Source organism: Talpa europaea, assembly GCF_964194135.1.
Source record: "Talpa europaea genome assembly, chromosome: 2".
NCBI lineage: Eukaryota > Metazoa > Chordata > Mammalia > Eulipotyphla > Talpidae > Talpa > Talpa europaea.
The window spans coordinates 50,004,558-50,024,876 of record NC_140068.1 but is presented as its reverse complement, the minus strand read 5'-3'; the positions used below and the strand labels follow the sequence as shown (position 1 = coordinate 50,024,876).

The following is a 20,319-nucleotide window of genomic DNA, read 5'->3' as shown; positions in this document are numbered from 1 at the left end:
AGACTCCCTGAGGGGTGCTCCACCAGGAGCAGCTTCCAAGCACCCAAAACACCTCCATGAGGGTACAGAGCCTCCTGATCATGAAGGTGAGCCCAAATCACAACAGGTCATGGAGTACACCCAGCAAATGAAGGCAGAGTGACTTCAAGAACCTAGAGTGATTTCACAGACCTCCATGGCTGGATCTTCAAGTAGCCACCAGGAAACAGAGACCAGTGAGGAAATGCAAGGACAACCACCAAGCAGCTAAAAGTGAGGGATCTGTGGATCTGGAGGTGAGCCCAAGGCAAGAGCAATAGGAGTTGGCTCCACTGAGGGCTGGGGAATGACAACTGGTGCTGGGTGTTATTATAATCTGACACCTGTCAGTGGTTCAGGCAGCTCCTCTCTGTGTAGAAGATCATGTTGTAGATGCAAGAACCATTGGGGCATCCACAGATGACAAATAGTTGAGTGGGCAGCATGAAGACATGAATACCAAGAGTGTTCCAGGGCCCTAAAGGATATTTATTCTTTGTATCGTAAGACTTACATTTACTGTGATTGGAATGTGTCTTACTGTTGATCGAAAACTTAGGTGAGCCCATTAACCCAAGGCTGCTCATCCTGACCTTGAAACCTGACCTCTGGCCAGTCCCACGTTGTCTTCTATGTCTCCTGTGATGGGCAGCAACACAGGGTTGGCCAGGACCCAACACAGACAAGAGTATATGGAAGAAGACTGACATGTGGACTAGGTCCTTCACCCCCATTATCTGCCCCTCAGCCCCATTAGGACTGACTGAGGTGACGGGAAAAGGATGAATATAAGAGGGCAAAGCCACACAGTTGTCCAGGGAAAATTAAGTTATCATGGTGCCGTCTAAGAAGAATGGCCAGGATCCAAGCCTGACGAATCAGGCCAAACTAAGAGCAAAAGCAAGCTTCAGACCTGAAGTAAGCCGGGCTTGGTGAGCAGGGGAACCGAGTGAGGAGGAGGGGCAAGTGGAGAGTAATATGGGTCTTAAAAGTCCCAGTGGAGGGTGGTCACATGGCAGTGCAACTGAGGACACAGTCCCAGGATGTTTGCCTGCTGCCTGGTTCTTAGCCTCCTTTTTGGGGAGTGAGTATGACAGCTGATAACCAATAATTCTCTCCAAGCCCAGGCAGGACAAAGCAAGGTCTACCTCACATGAATGCCAGGTGTTCCCATCACCATCCTTCACCCCATCCTCCCTGTTTCAAATAACCTCCATTTAACTAAGCCTAAGCCTTCTCTTAACACTCAGATCAAGTCCCACCCCCTCTACTCCAAGAAGGCCACTGGCACTTTCCCAGGGAACCAGCACCTCTCACTGCTCACTCCTCTTTCAAACTAGAGGCAACCCTACTTACAGCAAGGTTTCTCAAACAGACTGAGACTAACAGAATCAGCAACACAGATTTTCAGGTCCCATCTACTGAGACAAAAATGTCTGGGAATAGGATTAGAGAATCTGTTTGTAAGGGCAGGAATGGACCAGTGCAGGTTTTATATGATCCAGCAGACCGTGTAATGGAGGAGTCAGAGTCCTCAGTGGTTTTTGCAGGTTTTTTATTGGGGTTCACCAGGCATATGGCAGGCAAGGGTGCTGGGGGGCCGGGTGGCTGGCAGTCCTTCCAGCCCCCAGCAAATCCTCACTCTATCTGGGCTCTCCGGTGATCTCTGCTTCTACTTCTACTTCTGCTTCTGCTTCTGCTTCTGCTTCTGCTTCTCGGCTTCTCTTTCGGCTTCTACTGGTGTCCCCGTGACGCCGCCCTTAAAAGCCCAGTCTCAGCCCAGGTGAATCCCATCTACCTATGCCCACACCCTATTCCAGGTGCCCGCCATCAGGCATGCATTCAGGACAGCAAGGATCCATCATCTATCCTGATGGCGGGAGGGCAGAAAAGCCTGACATTTTCTTTACCCTACACTGTTTTAACACACTTTCAGGTCAATGACTCTTAGACCTTGGAAGCATAAATATCGCCCAAGAGCCTGCAGCTCTTAGGCCACTCTCCGAAGAACACTGTTGCAATTGACTCTCATGCCCAAGTGTGAGAAGCACTGATCTAGAATTGAGTAGATTAAGGGTCTTAAATGCAAGCATGCATCACAACCACCTGGAGGACTTCTAAAAACACTGATGTGCCACCTCCATGTCAGGAGATCCGGATTCAGCAGGTATAGAGAGGGACCCAAAAGTCTGCATTTCCAACAAGATCTCAGATAAATGCTGATGCTGATGGTCCATGGTCCACACTTTTGGGAACCACTGGTTTAGGTCACTTATTGGGTAATTCACACCAGCCAGCTCACCTTTAATTTATGGGCAATTTCAGGAAAACCGAGAAACAAAGATTTTGAGTGTTTTCCCAAGAATAGCACAGGTCACAGTACTCTTAGCCGTCACCCTTGAAAGAACACACACTGTAAGCTCTTATTCTGTACCTGAATCTTCCAAAGGACAAAGCTACAAGGAAAACAAAATCTACTTTCAGCTCTCGCTTTCATTCCTGATCAGTCCTTTCTGTGTAAGAAATAATTTGACAGCCCACTTCCCTTAAAGTGCTTATTCATGTTCCCAGCACACTCTAAAATCACTATGTGATTCTGCCCCCCTCTTGTGGGGGGCAAGGAGGGTTTACACCTTATATGTGAGGTCACTAATGGTCCTTGTGGGTAAAGCTCATAATTAAAACCATTGACTTTGACAACATTGTCATATCTACAAATTTTACCTGTCAGTTCTCACACTGGAAAAACATAAAGGTGGGTGGGGCTACTCATCAGAAATTCCTAAATTTAACCTCTCTAGAATTTTATCCTAGAAAATAATTAGATATTGTGGTATTTTCTATAAAATTCTCTGAAAGAACAGACAGAAATGTCAGCTTAAATGAACTATCTGAACACTCCCCACTGAATGCCAGCTCCAGCCGCCCAGTCTCCTCTCCACATTCCTGGAGAACTTTTCCTCACTTTATGAACTCCGGGTTTCACACTCCAGGATCTTCAAACAACACTTTCAAACACCTGAACAATCACCAAAAAGCTGGTAAAGAACTTTAGCCGCCAAACCAGTGAGAACCCATGCAGAGCAGCAGATATTACCCAGATTCACTCAATAGACACAGGTCCTTTGGGATGAAATCAAATTGCAATCAACTTCATCTTGAAAATAGGATTCCTGTACCTTTTCAAATGATATGCCCATGAGAAGGCTGGACATCACATCAAAATTCTGTGTGATGTTTCTCCTCAAGAGAGAGCTGAGGCTACGTTCTATTCTGTGGAAAGCCTCAGCACTCTCTAGTCCACATATCCTAACCATTAAATAGTGAAGAATGTCCCATACGACTCTCTCCCCAGAGCATACTACTTCCTCAAAGATCAGTAACCCTGAAAGCAGAACCCTCCTGTGTGCCAACCTCAATGGAATCTTGGAATAGTTTCGGTTTCTTCACAGCCAAGATGAGAATATTCCTGCTAGAATCAGAACGGGTAGTTATAATAGTCTCTGGAGAGACTGAAAAATAAGATACCACTTCTAAAAGAAGTAAAACCTTTTATCTAAATAACTTGAGACAACTGAGATCCAGTGCTTGCCATCCACTGTGGCAGAAGCAGCCCTCTCATCCACAGACAAACTGCTGAAGCTATATAGATGTATATTTGTTATTGCTAGCTACATAACAAATTCATCCAAAATTCAGTAGTTTAAAAGGAACATTTATTGCCTCACAACATTTATCGCCTCACAATTTCTGTGTCAAGATTCCAGACAGTCTTATTTGGGTGTCTCTGGCTCAGGGCCTCTCACAGCCTAATCAAGATGTCAGCTTGACTTGGACAGATCTCTTCCCCAGCCCTCTCACTTCCTGCTAACAGGACTTAGATCCTTACTGGCTCTTGGCCAGCAATATCAGTTCTTTGGCATGTGCACCTCTGCACAGAGCAGCTCGCTACAGAGCTGACTTCTACCACTGTACATGCACTGGAAAGCAAGAATAGAAGAGAATGCCCAAGACAGAAGCTGCTATCCTTTTGAGACCTAATCTTAGAAGGAAAAGCCCACTGTTTCTGCCATATTTTATTTGGCAAAAGCAAATCAATATGTTCCACCTACACTCAAGGGAGGGGATTTCACAAGAGGATGAACACCAGGAGGCAGGCACATTGGAGGCCATCTTGAGGCTGCCTACTACAGGAGGAAAATACTAGAACTACATTCAAAAGCATTTTAAGGTTAAATGTCATGATATTTGTAATTTACTTTTAATACTTCCACACCTAAAAAGCTGTTAAAGCAGATATGATGACACATTAGCATCTTTGAAGTATGAGTGCTTGAAAATTTTCATAATAAAAAAAATCAAAACCCCTGATCTTGTTCATTAATATTGAGTCACAGGGGGAAATTGTATCAAATATGCTAAATCTTAAATTATAACATTTGATAGACACTACCCAATGTTTAAATGAACAATGCTAAATCACCCTCATCTAGCAGGTGAATGAACTCAGCTACTTGAGGGGCTTAGTTGGTACCTAAATACCCTGACAGTAATCAGAATGGTTTTCTTATGATTGTGTATACATTATAAAGTATTTTATTCTAATTATTCAGGAATGAAACCCTGAAAACTTAAATACAAAATCAAAGTCAATTTTCTCAGTGAGAAGAAAGAGCTCATAGAGACCAGATCGCTTCTGTCAGAATTATCTCAACCAATTTATGATGATAAACAAGCCACAAAGATTTTCAAGAACTCAGTACTTATTAGCATTGAATCTTATTTTGCTCAAAGTATTTTTTTGTTTTCATGAATAATGAACATATTTTTACCAACTGAAATAGCAACAATGAAAATGGAAAAGAAATGAGCCAAACTATGTGCCACAACTGTCTGGTCCCCGTAAGAATGCAAACCCACCCTTTAACACCAGCAGGGCCTGGCTCCACCAATCCCTGACTATGTAAGGATATCTGGGCCCCCAGGCCAGAAACCCTCCCATCTCCCTCTGGAAATCTGAATAGAGAGAATGCAGTGCTTTGAATATCTGATCTAATGATCCTCTCCATTAGTGAACTGTGAGCAATTTAGAGTTATTAAGTAATACGTAAAGACCTTTCAAAGTAAATCACTTCCACTTTAGTCCCAAGTATAGGATTCCAGGATCAGCTTATAATACTTGAACCAAATCAATACAGGTAAAAATAGATTTTATGGTTTCCAGGGCAAATTATTACTCTCCTTGCAGGTGATTTTAAAAAGCCACCAATGCAGATATACAGAAGTTGTACAGGAGCACAAGAAAAGCATGTATGCCTGAGTCTGAGACGTATCCTCTCACCTCTCTGACTCCATTTGCTTTTCCCATCTGTACAGTAATTACCACTCAGGAATGCTATAAGGCCATAACATCTTCAAAATGCTGTTAAAACTAGTGCTTAGGTGCCTCCCTGGTGGCCTAGGATTAAGTCTCAGTGCTGTCACCACTGCAGCATGAGTTAGATCCCCGGCCAGGGAGCTACCCACATGGCATAGCAGACCTCTCCTGTCTCGCCTGCTGCTCCCCTCAGCAGTGTCTTTCAGTCAATCTCCCGTTCTGCTCCCCACGCTCTCTCTGGTGAATCCTCTTACCCCACCACCCTTGCCCCACACTTCTGGCCTATACCCTAGTTCTTCTATGCATAAATAAATAAATCTAGAAGAAATAGTATTTAAAATGCATCCACACAAAAAGGCCTGCAGTCTTTATAACAGGGTTTTGACATGGAAAGGAGTTAGGACTGGGCTAAGTTCCTTGCAGAAGGACCCAACCCGGGTTGCCCTCTCTACAGAACTGCAAAGCAGGCCCAGTTTGTTGTGAATTTTATCATCTCCTTTATAAAAGACTATAATTTTCTCCCTTTTAGCACCTACCACATCAAGACACATTCATTTCATGTGACTTTCCTTAGCTCTTTACCCCCTCAGTCCTCCTAGCTCCCAGGCCAGCCCTTCTGTCCACCTGCCCTGTATAGATTGCAGACATATTCAAATCACCTGTAGAGTTTTTTAAATGCCTTTCCCCGAAACCCACTCTCAGTGATTGAATTCTTTGGTCTAGCATGGGACCTGTAATACTGTGTTTTTTAAGTCCCCAAGGTGATTCTCATGAGCAAACAGGGCTGAAAACCTTTGCCTGGACAGGCCTCTGTAATTTAGAAAGGGCTTAGATGAGGAATCAGGAAAAAACTGCTTTGAGGTTCCAGAACATTCCTTTTAGTGTCTATTATTGTCTTCATTGTTCTAGCTAGATTGGCAGGCATAATTACTTGTGTGTCTTTATTCCTCTCCTCTGTCCCCTGGTCACAGTTACTCAATATATGCTAAATGTGCTAAAATGTGCATTATAACCTGGCATTTTAATCCCTATCTGCTATCTAGTTCTGAAGGCTTTCCCCTGCCACTGGAAGGCCTGGTATGTGGCCTGAACACCTAATGTGAATATAGTGTTGTTTGCATGAAATATTTAACAGAGTAGGAAGAGCCAATAATAAAATAACCTATCCCCACATTTTTTTAAGATTTATTTTATTTATTAACGCATATAAGAACTGGGATGTAGGCCAGAGGTGCAGGAGGTGGTCGGGGGCTGTGAAAGGATTCACCAGAGACAGAGTGGAGAGCAGAACAGGAGAATCCACTGAAATACACTGCTGAGGGGAGCAGCAGGTGAGACAGGAGAGGTCTGCTGCACCATGTGGGTAGCTCCCTAGCTGGGGATTGAATCCATGCTGCAGTGACTGGCGATAACTTGATAGTGCTAAGACTTTAACCCCTGCACCAAGGAGGTCCTACTCCCACACATTCTTAAAAACAAAAAGTTTTGTTATTATCCAAAGAGCCTTCTAATAAAAATCACTTTAAAAGAAGTAGAAGATTAGACTAGAGGTTTATTGGCAATCAGCCATTGTTCAAAAAATTGATTTAATAACAAGGGATGTGGAGTAAACACAGATCATTTAAAGCATCATGCCTTCAGAAGACCTGAGTGGCAGCTTAAACGTAAATCACTATCCAAAATCAACCACAACATGAGTGAATGAGTTCTACTTTGGCCTTCACCTTGTTTTACAATTCAAAAGTCTCTGCTCTCCTATCTAGGCAATGAATATAAAACAACGAAATTATTAGAACTGGGGAGACACCCAAACCCCATGAGGTAAACATCTCATCAGACCACTCTGCTGTCCTGGTGGTGGTCATCTAACATCACCAGGGGTAATTCCAAAGAGAGGCAGCTCCACCAACCATATCACAAGCCCCCCAGTTAGGGGCAAGTCTGTTTCAAGTGCTGCCTTACTCTGAGTTGCAGCCTGTTGTCATTTCTCCACATACACACCCTCCTCCATCCTCCTCTCCTCTTCCTCAATCTGTTGCAGCAACATCTCTATAGCTCAGCACCTTCAATACTGAAAAAAGGTTTACTTCCTCACTTTTCCAGACCATCCATCCCCAGTAGCCTCAATTCCTCACATGAAATTATTTTGAAAACAACCCCCTTTCTTAACCGCTCCTCTCTATAAACCCACCAGTTTGGCCACTGGCATGTTGAAAGATGGATCCCTACTGTGTGCCAGATAGCCAGACACCTACTATGTGCCAGGCACTGAGTAAGGCCTAGAAACATAAATGAATTCACCAGTCTTTGCACAAAATCCAAATGAATCAAACCAATCTACTGAGAAAAAGTGCAGAAAGTACACTGAGGAAGAAAGTCCCAGTACATTATAACACAGGTACAGGTTTGCCAGTTACACTCTGGGAAAAAGTTCCAGAAAGGTTTCCTTGAAGAAACAACTTTTAAGTTGGGAGACCATGCTCTGAGTAAACAGACTAAGTTTTTATTAGCTTCTACGGCAATCCATCACACAGGTGACATATTGAGATTGAAATCAACTAAAATCCTTGAGTCTGCTCTCACATCTCTCCCTACCCTATACTTGCACAATTCAATTTGGAGATCTAAGTACAGAATTTGACATTCATCCCCATTAGATTTTGTCTTGTTAAGGTCGACTGTTTAGATTCCTGTTTTTTTCCACCCAACTTTTTAGCTATCAATCCACCTATAGTCATTCAGAAGCCATTAAGGTTGTCAACAGGTGACTGAGAAAAGTCAGGAGCAGAGTCCCTGGAGAGTTCTCAATCCATTAATCAGCATTGTGAGGACAAAGTTCCTCCATCAGTCACAAATCTATCTCATCCAGGGGCTTTCTAACGTTTTTCTTTGTAGGGAAAATTATCTATCACACAAAACGGGACAGATTCCTAATATGTGGACAGTAACAGAGGAGTTGCTCTGGATGAAGCAGGGTAGAGAGCCCTCTCCTCCCCACGAGAGCACTCAAGAAACCAAAACCTGGGTGTCACCATACACATCCATAAAGCCTGCTTTGAAAATCATCGATCTAGCCCACAAAAAAATGTCATAAGAAATGCCCTCCGATGGTTTGAAGCTACCAAGAGGGTGATCTGTCCAATAAGAAACTCCAGCAAATCAAGAAGACACAGTAGTCACCAATAGGGATGATTGGTTCATAATGAATCAATAACTGTCCTTCATGAAAACTATCACCAATTTAACACTTTCGTATTTTACTTCATATCAGAATCTACTTTCCCTCTCCCCTTAGGTAAATAGGAATGATGTCCTATTTACAACTCCTCATAATTTTCCTATCCTCCCCATTTTTGAAAGATTACAACTGGAGTTCCAAACATCACATGGGACATTTTTCATTCGAGCACTGCTAGATTAAAGCATTTTGAAAGCAGAGGTCATTCTCACCCAACTTTGTTTTCCAGGAGTCAAGTATAGAACGTGGTGTGTAGCTGATATAACAATAATGTTCAAATAGTATGCTTGTTAATCTGTTGGATGTTCAAAAATATTGACATGCACTCTTGTAACCTCACTTAGTTTGGATCTCAAGTCAACTCACACATACAAAAGCAAATTATGAGTTGCATGTCCTGACTCCTTGCTGTTACTTAACTTTAGATTATTCTTTGCAATAATAATTCCTTCAGGTTTATTTGTGACCAAAGAGAACTAATAGGGCCTCCCTGGTGGCACAAGGGGTTAAGTATCAGCGCTATGAAGCTATAGGCAGCCACTGCAGCACCAGTTCAATCCTGATCCCTGGCCAGGGAGCTGACCCACATGGTGCAGCAGACCTCTCCTATCTCACCCGCTGCTCCCCTCAGCAGTGTATTTCAGTAGATCTGCCAGTTCTGCTCCCCATTCTGTCTCTGGGGAAACCTCTCTCTCTCTCTCTCTCTCACACAAACATACACCACATCCCTGGCCTACATATACCCCAGTTCTTGTATGCATAAATAAATAAAAATAAACCTTTAAAAATAAATACAATAAAATATCAAAACAAAACTTTGCTAATTTAATTGACAGAGTTTGTCATTATTAAACTTGCATTGCTGCTGCATTGCTCTATTACTAAAGAGGCTGAGTTGTTCATGTATTTACTCATCATTTGTGCTATTTTTACAAATTACTATTTTATGTCTTTGCCCAGTGTTCCGCTCAAATATTCACTTTTCTTACTGATTAGTAGCAGTTCTTCATATTTAGTAATATTTGTTTTTTACATGACACAAACATGTTTCCTGCTTGCCGTTACAGTTTTAACTTTATTTGTAGAGATTTTTGACAAACAGGAGGTATGTTTTCTTTTCCCCATGTAATCTAGCAATACAACATTTCTTTCTTAGCTTCTGCCTTTGGTGCCATGTTTAGAAAAACCTTCCAATGTTCAAGAACTTTTATTCCATAAAAGTTCCCCATTTTTTATCCTGACAGATTTATGATTTTATTTTTTACCTTTACATCCTTAACCAATTGGAGTTTATCCGGGTGTATGGCATAAAGTCAGGGTCACGCTTATTCTAAAGGTTAGTCTGCGGTCTAAACATCTTTTACTGAGTTAGTCTTTTCTCCACTGATTCAAAAGTCTGTGTTTCTCATGTCCTTCAGCTCCACTTGTGTGTCTGTCTTGTATTGATTTCAAACCCAGAATATCCACCATTGAAATTCATGAACCTCCCCTCTTCTCCAGGGCTCGCCAACTCTGTGAATCACCACTTTGTTTACTAAGTCAAGATCTTGGTTACTCTTCACCCCTGAGCCCTCCATCACTACCTCCCTCCCCACACACACACATATCAAATCACTAAATTTCTATTGATGCTGTTTCTAAAACGGTGTATTACCATGCCCATAATCCAAAAGTCATATTATCTTTTCTGGATGCCAAGCCCTTCAAATCCACTCTTAGCCCCACACCCATTAAACATAAACAAGCTCATGCCACTTCCCTACTCCCAATCTCTGATGGCTTCCATTGCTCTTAGGACAGAGCCGAAAATTATTTATAGACATGCAAGGTCTGTTTGTTCTAGCCTCTGCCTACCTCATCCTCACGCCATGCTTCTGCTCTTGCACAATTTCCCAACATACTAGCTGTCTTTTCACTCCTCGAAGGCTACCAACAGCTTTTCATCTCAGAGCTTGCACAGGTGATGTTCCTTCTCTGTTCCATGCAAATCTCTGACTCATTCCAGTTCCTCTTCCTCACAGAAGCTGCCTAACTCCAGCTTACCTTTCACAGCCCAGTTTAAATGTCATCCCCCACACCCCCCAAAGACTCTATAAACCACCTCTAGCCATGTTAGTTTCCCTTGCAAAAATGCCTTTGTTGTACCCCATACAAATGTTGCTGCTAATAAATGTTTCACAATATCTCTCTCAGCAGTAGTTCAGGGCTGAGATCAACTTGCCCACCACAGTCCCAAGCCCTCACAAGGAGCCCAGAATACTGCTGAATAAATGTATGTAACCCATTTAGCCAGAGTGATACTGTCACAAGTCAAAGGAATTACCCTTCTGTCTGAATCCTATCAGAAAAGTTTACTTCCTAAGATCCTTGCGAGCCATGGCTCAAAAGAGCAGTCCTTGTTGGAAACTGCAGGTTCAGCAGAACTGCATCTAACCCTACCTCCTTAAATGCATCCACAAATCTCAACATTTTGGTCCCAAATCCACAGATTTAGAGTCCGGCTTGGTTGTCTGCTAAGTGACACACATTCACTCTTTCCTTCATTTATCAAACAGATGTTCATAGCTCACCAACAATGCACAGTGAGGCCTCATAACTGAAACTGCATTTTTATTATGCACTTCCCATCCTGCAGCCTGTCACCCCAGCCCAAGCCCTAGGGGTCAACAGAGATGAAAAAAAGAAACAGGCCCATCATCAACCCACCCTCAAACCCCTACACACACAAGGGGCTGCCCCTTCAGTTTTCCTTAGTACTCCAGCTCCAGTCAACTTTAAGAAAGTTGCATTCCAAAAGCATCAATCGTGTATTGTGACTGGAGAAGTCTGAGAACCACCAGGCAAGGCGTATAAAGCCACAAAAAGGGTCTGGCAGCAACCTAAGCACATTGCCCTGAAGAGGGCAGCTCCTGCACCACAGTGACAACGCCCCCCTCCCCTAATCTATTTCTTACTGGAGCCCAGTTTCCTCCCTGGGGCAAGCTCACTGGGATCAGCTGTCTTTTTCTGATATGCAAGAGCAGTAGGTGGCTCTGCAAACCTGCACTCCCACCTTCCAAAGATTTCTGACCTGAACTTACAGGCATACCGCAGCCATGGCCTTTTCCTCGACAAACACCCTCCCCAGATCCCAAACTATCATAGCTCACGTCATCCGGAGCTGCATGGCTACTTCTGCTCCACAGTGAGGCTTTCCTTCCAGACTGAGGTATGGCATCAAAAAGGCATTTCCAGTTAAGAGTGGGCTAGAGATTTCCTATTACTAATTACCAAAGCTGACTTTAATCTCTTACATGTTATTTAACTAAGAACTAAGTGGTCAAATAGCTATGTACTTGAAAAATGAAAAAAAATTCAATGCAACAGCAAAATACAATCATTCTGTGATGCTGCACCACACTGGAACTACAAAGGCTGAGAAGGGTAACATGAAGCACATGTGGCAAGTGACTCACTTTTCTGCACAACTTTCCGTTTCTTTTTCTTTCATCAAACAATCAACAGTCAAGTTCACACATTGATAGTTATTAAAATAACGAACAGATTTGGTTCTTTGACATGTGCCAACCCAAGTCAACAAGGACTCTAAAAACTAAGCCTCTAGAGCCATTTTATGACTCAACGGAAGACTTCAGACTTGGGGGTGGAGCGGGGGGGAGAGGAGCAGGAAGTGCACTGCATTTATTAGTCAAGTACAGTTGGCTGGAAATCAGCCTGTTTTTCTCTTTCCATTTACAAATTCCACTTTATTACTTGGCACTTTCAATAGCAGCTTCCGAAGAGATCATTTCTCCTCTTCAACCTGGAGTTTTTAATACATCTCCTTTATAGGGGAGCCAGCTTCCTAAGGAAGAGTAGAACCTGAACTCACAAATCCAGGAAATTTAAGCCAGTGAAAATACTCCATGCTTTTAAACCTGTACTCAACCTTCAGGAGCAACATCATAAAACATTTTAAAATTACATTGGAGACTACATTTTAACTTGCCAGTGAAGTTAGGGCAACTTTAGGAAATACTCTAAAGGAAAAATCCTGACACATTACAAGTTCTTCACTTTATGTCACAATTTATAAGCAACTTTGGTTATTGTTGGGTCAGAAAACAGCACAAGTCTGGAGCTAGTCACCCTGGGTTTGAGCTCTGGTTCCACTTCTAACTCCTGTTTGACTCTGAGCAAGTCACTCACTCTTTCTGTGCCCCGACTTCTTCATCTGCCTCGTGGGTGGTGTTACTTCAGCTCTGTTCTGGATTTCACCTGCTAGCCTCACTTTAATCGCATGTCTAATGGCCAGAGCTGTGGATCTTCACAATAATATAGATCATAGTTATGTATTTCTTATTTTCTTGTTTTCCCTCCACCTCAAGATCATACCTGTACATTTGGGGTTAATAATAGAAGAGAAAGATAAAAGAGGCAGAAGTCAAAGCAGAATTTTGGCTGATGAATCTTACATCTGTTTTCCTGGCATGAAGTATGATATCAAGCACATAGGGTCACATTGGTGAAGAATGCTTAGCAAGAGAAAAAAATAGTGGCAATATTAAGTAAGGGAAAATCAGGTTGGGAAAGCGTGTCTCTGTGTGTGTGCAAATACATACATACGACTCAAAAGTATGCATAAAGTATTGGGAAGATATGTACCAAGAGGTTAACTGTAACTAATAACACATTATAAGATTAGAATAACTTTCTTCTCTGTACTTTTCTGAGCCTTCCCAAATTTCTACAATTAACTAACAAATTTACAAATCAGAAAATATCTTTTCACAAAGACTTTTTTCCCAACAATGTTCCCAATGGAGTTGCGTTATACACAATATTTGGGAGAATGATAATAGCTAATACTAAGTTAGCATGTATTCTGTACCAAACACCATAGTAAAGTCCATTACATAAATTATCTCACTTAGTTTTCACACACTATGATGTAAGGATTGTTCTGACCCATATTGCAGATGAGAAAACTCAAGTATGAAGTCACATGGTGTTAGGGAAGAACCCAAGGCATGAACCCAAGGAATGTGACCCCAAAGCTCCCTCTCTCATGGGCTGACCACTGGGCTTCCCGCCTCCACGCATGCTGCACCCCAAACCTAGCCTTTTCATTCTTGATTGTTATGTCGCCCATACTCTATTTGACTCTTCCCTTTTGGGGAAGGGATGGAAACAGATGATGTGTGCACTTCTTTCATGATGGGATTATCAGAGTCCAAGACAGAAACAGTATCTCTGTTTTAAACACACCCACCTTCCCAACATGAGGTGCTAATATTTTAATAATATAAAAGCCACTTAGGGGCCTCTCTGGTGGTGCAAGTGGTTAAGACACAGCACTATGAAGCTATTAGCAGCCACTGCAGCAGAAGTTCGATCCCCAGCCAGGGAGCTACCCACATGGCGCAGCAGAACTCTCCTGGCTCGCCCACTGCTCTCCTTAGCAGCTACTGGAGATGGAACATTCTTGAATCCATCTTTCATTTCCCAGCTCCTGGTACATAGATTGTATTCAATCACTGGGGGCAAGTGAATGGCTCTGATACATCCCTGGACAATTTTCCCAAACTTTGAATGATACCAACAAAAAGTAATTTTGTATTTTGAATCTCTTAGGCATCTGCTGATTGAAAGTAAGCTATGTCCCCAGAGGGGGAGGTAGGGTGGGTCTTTTTTGCCTCCTTTAATAAGAAAAACTCTGAAGCTCAGCATGGAGCCTCTCCATCCCCCAATAAAGAGTAAAGCACATCTTCTCTGAGAGGGTTGATGCCTCCTGGGCCCACAGAGGACAGAACTCCCACAAAAACCTAGCTTGCCATGGAGTCCACTCACTTTCTCATGGCGGAAAATCATTTAGATAAATTATGCTGTTTTGAATACTTGCCAGGGACACAGCCTACCTATTCATTTACCTCCCATCCCACCATAACACGAGAAAGTGTTTTCTAAGTCATAAACACTAGAGAAACACCAACAGTTACCATTATCATGGCCATCACTCACTCCCTGCTTCTCCCATCCAGAAGAGCTCCCAAGACGAACATCACCCCTTCCTGATTAAGGCGCCAATGCTGTTAAGCTGTGAGAGCTGAGCGCACTTTACTGCACTTCTGGCATCACTTTGGGGATTCTCAGACCTGCCAGGGTTCCCAACAGAGTGAGCTGGTGAGACAGGGGAGAAAGCCAGGAACAGACAGAGACACAGACACAGAGGAAATGGCTCACCCAACTGCCTGCCTTGTGAGGCCAAGGGCCCAGCCTAAGGTTCCAGAAGAATGAAGCAAACTTGAGCCTTGGAAGAGCCAATGATATGGTTCTAATCCCAAGGCCAGCAGGCTCACGGCCCAGGAAGAGCCAAGTGTTTCAGCTTGAGTCTCCAGGCAGGAAAAAGCATATGTCCCAGTTCAAGGGCAGTCAGCAGAAGGAATTCTTTCTACTTAGGGGCGACTCAGCCTTTTCTGTTCAGGCCTTCAACTCACTCCACTCACATCTGTATCAGGTGGTCTACCTGGGCCCAGGAAGGCAAAGCAGGTGTAGATCGCTCAATCTCCAAGTTAGGCAGAGCTTTTAAATGTCGGTTTAAAGCAGGAGGCTCATCAGCATCCAAGGCCCCACATAACAGAGCAAGCCAAGACCTGGATGCAGACCCGGGCTTCAGGGAGGAAGCTTTTCACCCCGGCCTGTTTGTAAATAAAAGAGTCGCCCTGCTCCAGATCACCCTTGGCTGCTCCAGATCACCCTTGGCTGGTCCAGATCACCATTGGCTGCCCCAGATCACCCTTGGCTGCCCTAGATCACCCTTGGCTGCTCCAGATCACCCTTGGCTGCTCCAGATCACCCTTGCCTGCTCCAGATCATCCCTTGCCTGCTCCAGATCACCCTTGGCTCGAGACCCACTCAGAAGCTCCCACATCCCTGGTGGCAGAAATGCTGCAACACCGTCTATATTTTCCTCCCAAAGGCCACACTACACAGCCACATGCTAGTGATCAGAGAGAACCATTGCCTAAAAATGAGATGACATGAACCTTGGGCCTGCCACCCACATGAGGAGGTGGAGAAACCCACCAAACAAAAGCTTACATAGCAAACTAACAGCGCTTACTAATCATGCAAAGAGGAAGGGTGTGAAAGAAAGAATAGAAGGCGTGGTACATTACCCAACAGCCCCGCTAAGGACCGCATGTCCTTCTCCATCAGCATGTAAATCTCCTCCTCTGAGAAGCGGCCAATGCCGTGGCCGTGCATCTCGCGCTTCACAATTCCTTTCGTTATGTGGCACACGACCCACCTCAGCAGGTTACTGAAGGGACCACCACCTCTAAGAGAGAGCATCTTCCGGGTCTCACTGAGATTGTCCACCCACTGGCAATAAGCTAATGTCCTGCAATTGTGTGGAAACAAGTTACTGCTGTGTTAGGTACATACCAGCTCCACAGAATCAGCTCCCAGGGAGTCTTTCAGAACTTAGCACACCCAGAGGGACTAGATCACGGCAGCTTTTACAGGGAGCCATGTGCATGGCTGAGACTACAGCAGGCTCCAGTCCGCGCCCAGACTTGGTGCCCATGAGAAAAGCTGTAACAGACCCAGACCAAGATGCCAAGGTATACTCTCTGCCAAGCCTCCCCACCCTAAGCCCCTCCATCTCCAGCCTCTTGGAGCCCTGCTCTGCTGGCTCTTCTCCGGACAAGGCCAGTGGAAAGTCCCTTCAAAAGACTTTCGGCAGAATGATGAAAGGGGGACACAGGGAAGGAGGCAGCAGTGATTGGGGTGTTGGGATCAAGCTCTGTCTTATTCACAGTAATAGCTGCATGGTAAATGCTCCATGTTAATCAAGCTGCATGTTTTTGTTTGTTTGTTTGTTTGTTTGTTTTTTGCACACTTGGTGGACACATAAGAGAGATTATTTTGAAAAAAAATGTTTTACCATTTTGACAGGGCTAGGGAGTAGATAAACCTGTGCATGTTAACTATAAACCTACAAACTATAAATAATATATGGGCAATTCAATCTCCAGAAAGTCAACTCTGCTTTGGATTAGTCTCAAGGACGTGGAGGGAACACACACACCAGGAACTGGGTGGAATCGTTTCTCCCTCTGGGTGGTGCGTGGAACAAACTTTCCCGTCCAGGTGCTCCTACATGTCAGGGCCAGTAAGCAGCAACTCACTGTGAATGTGCAGAGCCGGCCACAACAGCCAGGCCTCCGCTGACTTTGTCCCCCAAATCTGTGCCTTTGCAGGACTGTGTATATTAAGCAGTACTGGTAGGTAGAAATGAAAAGGGTTTCCTCCTGAAGGTAGGGGGTGAGGAGGGAATTAAGCAGGGCATCCTGGTGTAAGATAGTTACATTTTTTCCTCACAAAGGAGCAACAAAATATGCCCCAGCAGCTATGGCTACACCTGGTGCTGGTAGATGCGGGAATAACGGTCACTTTGAAAAAAATCAGAAAAGTGAAAAATATTTTTAAAGAAAACACGAGGATGGCAGTAAATTGTAGCTACTTTGCACCTCAAGAAGAAACAAAAGCAAATAAAAAGCCCTAAAATTTTGACCATTTTCTACATTCTGTTTTTTTCAGTGTTCTCTCTTCTAAAAACTGAAAATAAGAAAGAAAAGCATTCTCTAATGTTTTTAAGCATTTCTAATTTTTACTGAAAAGTTCTACCACTTCTTTCAACATATTCTCTACCCTGCAACCACTGTTCCTCTTGAAACCTTTTTAAAAGAATACCTACATGTCCTGCTGGAAAACTTGGTGGACCTCTTTTTTATAAGTCTCTCATATATAAAATATTGAAGAGTCAAGAATTGGATTTTGCTGAGAAGAGGAAAAGGTGCTTCACAATAAAGACAAACTCCCATGTACAGGCAGAGCAGTCACAAGGGACTTTTTGCACCAATGTCTCAAACTTATTCTAGTAAATTCTATGTAAACATGCAAACTACTTTTTTTATTTGCTCTTCTTTTCATCTCTGCAGTCATTAAAGTGGCAATTTTCATATTCCATTAGAATAATTCAGCACTTTGATTCTAATTGTACTAGATCTAAATTCACAATAAAAGGGCTACTATCTTTGATAATTTTGGAAAGAAATGATATCAGAATAAAACTAAATCACCCTAAGTTAAATGAGAATGGGTAATAATAGCATCCAGGAGGCATCTAAAGCATAAAAATGGTGAATATGGTAACTAAACTAACAGAATGATGTGGAAAAAAATACATTCTTTGTAGACAAATGACCTGGGTTTTATCTCACACAGGACTGATCTTGAAAGATGAGCAGCAGCTCACGGGGCAGGGAAGGGCACATGGGGCACATGACAGGCAGGGCTGGGAGGGTAGGTGAGGATAGGCCTGATGCAAAGGATGCTCAACTTTATTTTGCAAATAAAGAACAACCACTAAAAAGTTTTAAGCAGACAGGAAACATAATCAAACTGGTGGTGATGTGAAGGAAGGACTAGGACTGGAGAAACTGGCAGAGGAAGGCAGGTTAGAAGACCATAATGAGGCCAGACAAATAATGATGCACTGAATGAAGGCACTAGCAGAGGGGAGGCTGTACAGGAAATGCCAGGGGAGATTCTGAGCTATGGGAGAAAGTCACTGACCAATGCAGAATTACATATAAGGAAAAATGAGGTATTTTCCTCTCAGGCTGATGGTTTCAATGGTAGATGATGCCTCTAACCTTGACTGGCACACACAAGGTGGAGAAGGGTCAGATGATGAAAGAGTTAGCCTGTTGCATTCAAAGGTCCCAGAGACCCCTAAGGGAGGAAGCCCAGATGATCAAGAGCTCAAGAATTTGTGGACAAGAGCATGTCGGTGACAGTTTTAAAGTTGTGAGAGGAAATAAAATCATGTAAGGAAGTTTCTAGGGTAAGGAGTCATGTGGGGGAACCACAGTTCAAGGCCAAGTAAAAAAAAATGAAAAAGCAAGGCTGGAGCACCAGCATCCCTTAGAAATAGGGATGCCCCCTTCACTGCAGTGGAGAGAGAATGGTAAGAGGTTGCAGAGAGGGTCTGCGTTCACCCTAATGAACTCTGTGCAGCAAGAACTGAGGGCCTGTGTGGAACACAGAGCAAAGTGACGGGGAGGCCAGTGGGTGAGTGGAGCAGGGGGCAGTGGAGGAGGCAGTGCTGGACCAGAGACCCGGGTGGGGAAGACATCCCAGCAATGCAGAGGTAGAAGGTTCTTCTATGTGGCAGGTTGAATGGAGAGCACAGAAGGACCACTGGGTTGATTCGAAATTTTGTAGCTACACATAAACCCAAGCTGTCTGATCTTCCTCTTCTCTTTCCTGCCCTGCTCCTGGCTTCACTCCTCTCATCCCCTCAGCCTGATATTTTCAACCAATATGAAGGAAGAGAAGCAAATAAAGGCCAGACAGTGCCTTCAAGGGCCAAGCCCTTATACGTGTGTATCAGCTTTAAATACTAAAGGAAATGGGCGCTTGATGGATTCCCAAATCAATTACTACAGGTAGAAGACATCACTCACATGTGATGTCAAGAATCCATAACAGCCAAGAATCCATCTCCTCTCACAACAAAGTTTTCGGAAAACTGTCTGCATGTTGGAAGCGCCCACCCTCCCCCTCTCCATTTCACAGAAGCCATTCTCACCCAAGTCAACAATCTCTCCTTGTCACAAAATCCAAATGAACCTTCTTTCTCGAACTCTGCAGTATCTGACACTGTCAATCTCTTTCTGAGAAGTCTCCCTTAGCTTGTATGTCTCTACTGCCTCTCCTCTCGCCTCTTACATGCTCCCAACAATTTTTTATCTTTACTTCTCCAGTCTTCTAAGTCCACACTGATGGGGTGATATAATTCACACTCATGATTTCAAACCCATATCCAGCCCAGACCTCTGTCCTGAGACCATGTATGGAAGGCACATGGAACCACAAACCACCATTTCCAGAACTGGACTCACCATCTTTCCCTTTCGATCTGCCTTTCCTCAATCGAGAAAGAATCCAAGAGTTAGTCTCCGCTGCTTCCTACCCCTCTGCTGCACTCCTCATCCCTGTGCCTCACTCCTGACAGTCAGTCACCATGTGAATCTGTCCTTTTCTCCAACTGAACACTATATCCCAGGCCATCATCATTTCTCAACTCCAAACACAGTGGCCTCTGAGCAGTTCTCCTGACATCCTCTCAAGACCCTTCAAAATCCATTTGCAAGTCAGCCAAACAGAGCTTCCTAAAACACGAATCCAATCATATCACGCTGCTTCTCAGGGTCGTTAACTCCCCACAGCTCCTTAGGCTGCTGTGCCTGCTCTGACCCCGCTGTGGCCTGCCATGCTTTGGCCACATCGCCCGGCACTGCCTCCCCTGCTTCACCCATACAGAACTACACAAGCCTTCCAAAAGGCCTCTTTCTTGCCATTAAGCTTTTGCTCCCTCTCTTGAATATCCCCAATGCCCAGCCTCTTTACCAGCCCTCCAACTGTCCCCAGGTGCTGTTGCAAAACCATCTCTGCAGAGAAGCCTTCCCTCATCTCTCCGGCAGGTGCAGGCTGCCTTTCCTTGGTTCCTCAAGCTCCCCTGCCAGCAACGACCATTACAAAGGCCTGATGTCTCCTCCAGCCTGCGAGCCACTTGACAAAAGAGACAGAATCATCTCCCCCTGTTCCTCCCACCCCCGTCCAGCTTGCTGCCTGA

General features: G+C 43.9%; 1 protein-coding gene across 1 annotated transcript in view; it reads right to left on the bottom strand.

Annotated features, from left to right (window-relative positions):
• FAXC (failed axon connections homolog, metaxin like GST domain containing) overlaps window positions 1–20,319 on the bottom strand; it is a gene marked incomplete at its 3' end in the record, with an annotated part of 52,081 nt that overhangs the window by 10,622 nt on the left and 21,140 nt on the right. Inside the window, exon 4 of the mRNA XM_084227946.1 lies at window positions 15,791–16,014. Within this exon, the coding sequence (XP_084084072.1) occupies window positions 15,791–16,014 (224 nt within the window). The remainder of the gene's footprint in view (window positions 1–15,790; window positions 16,015–20,319) is intronic.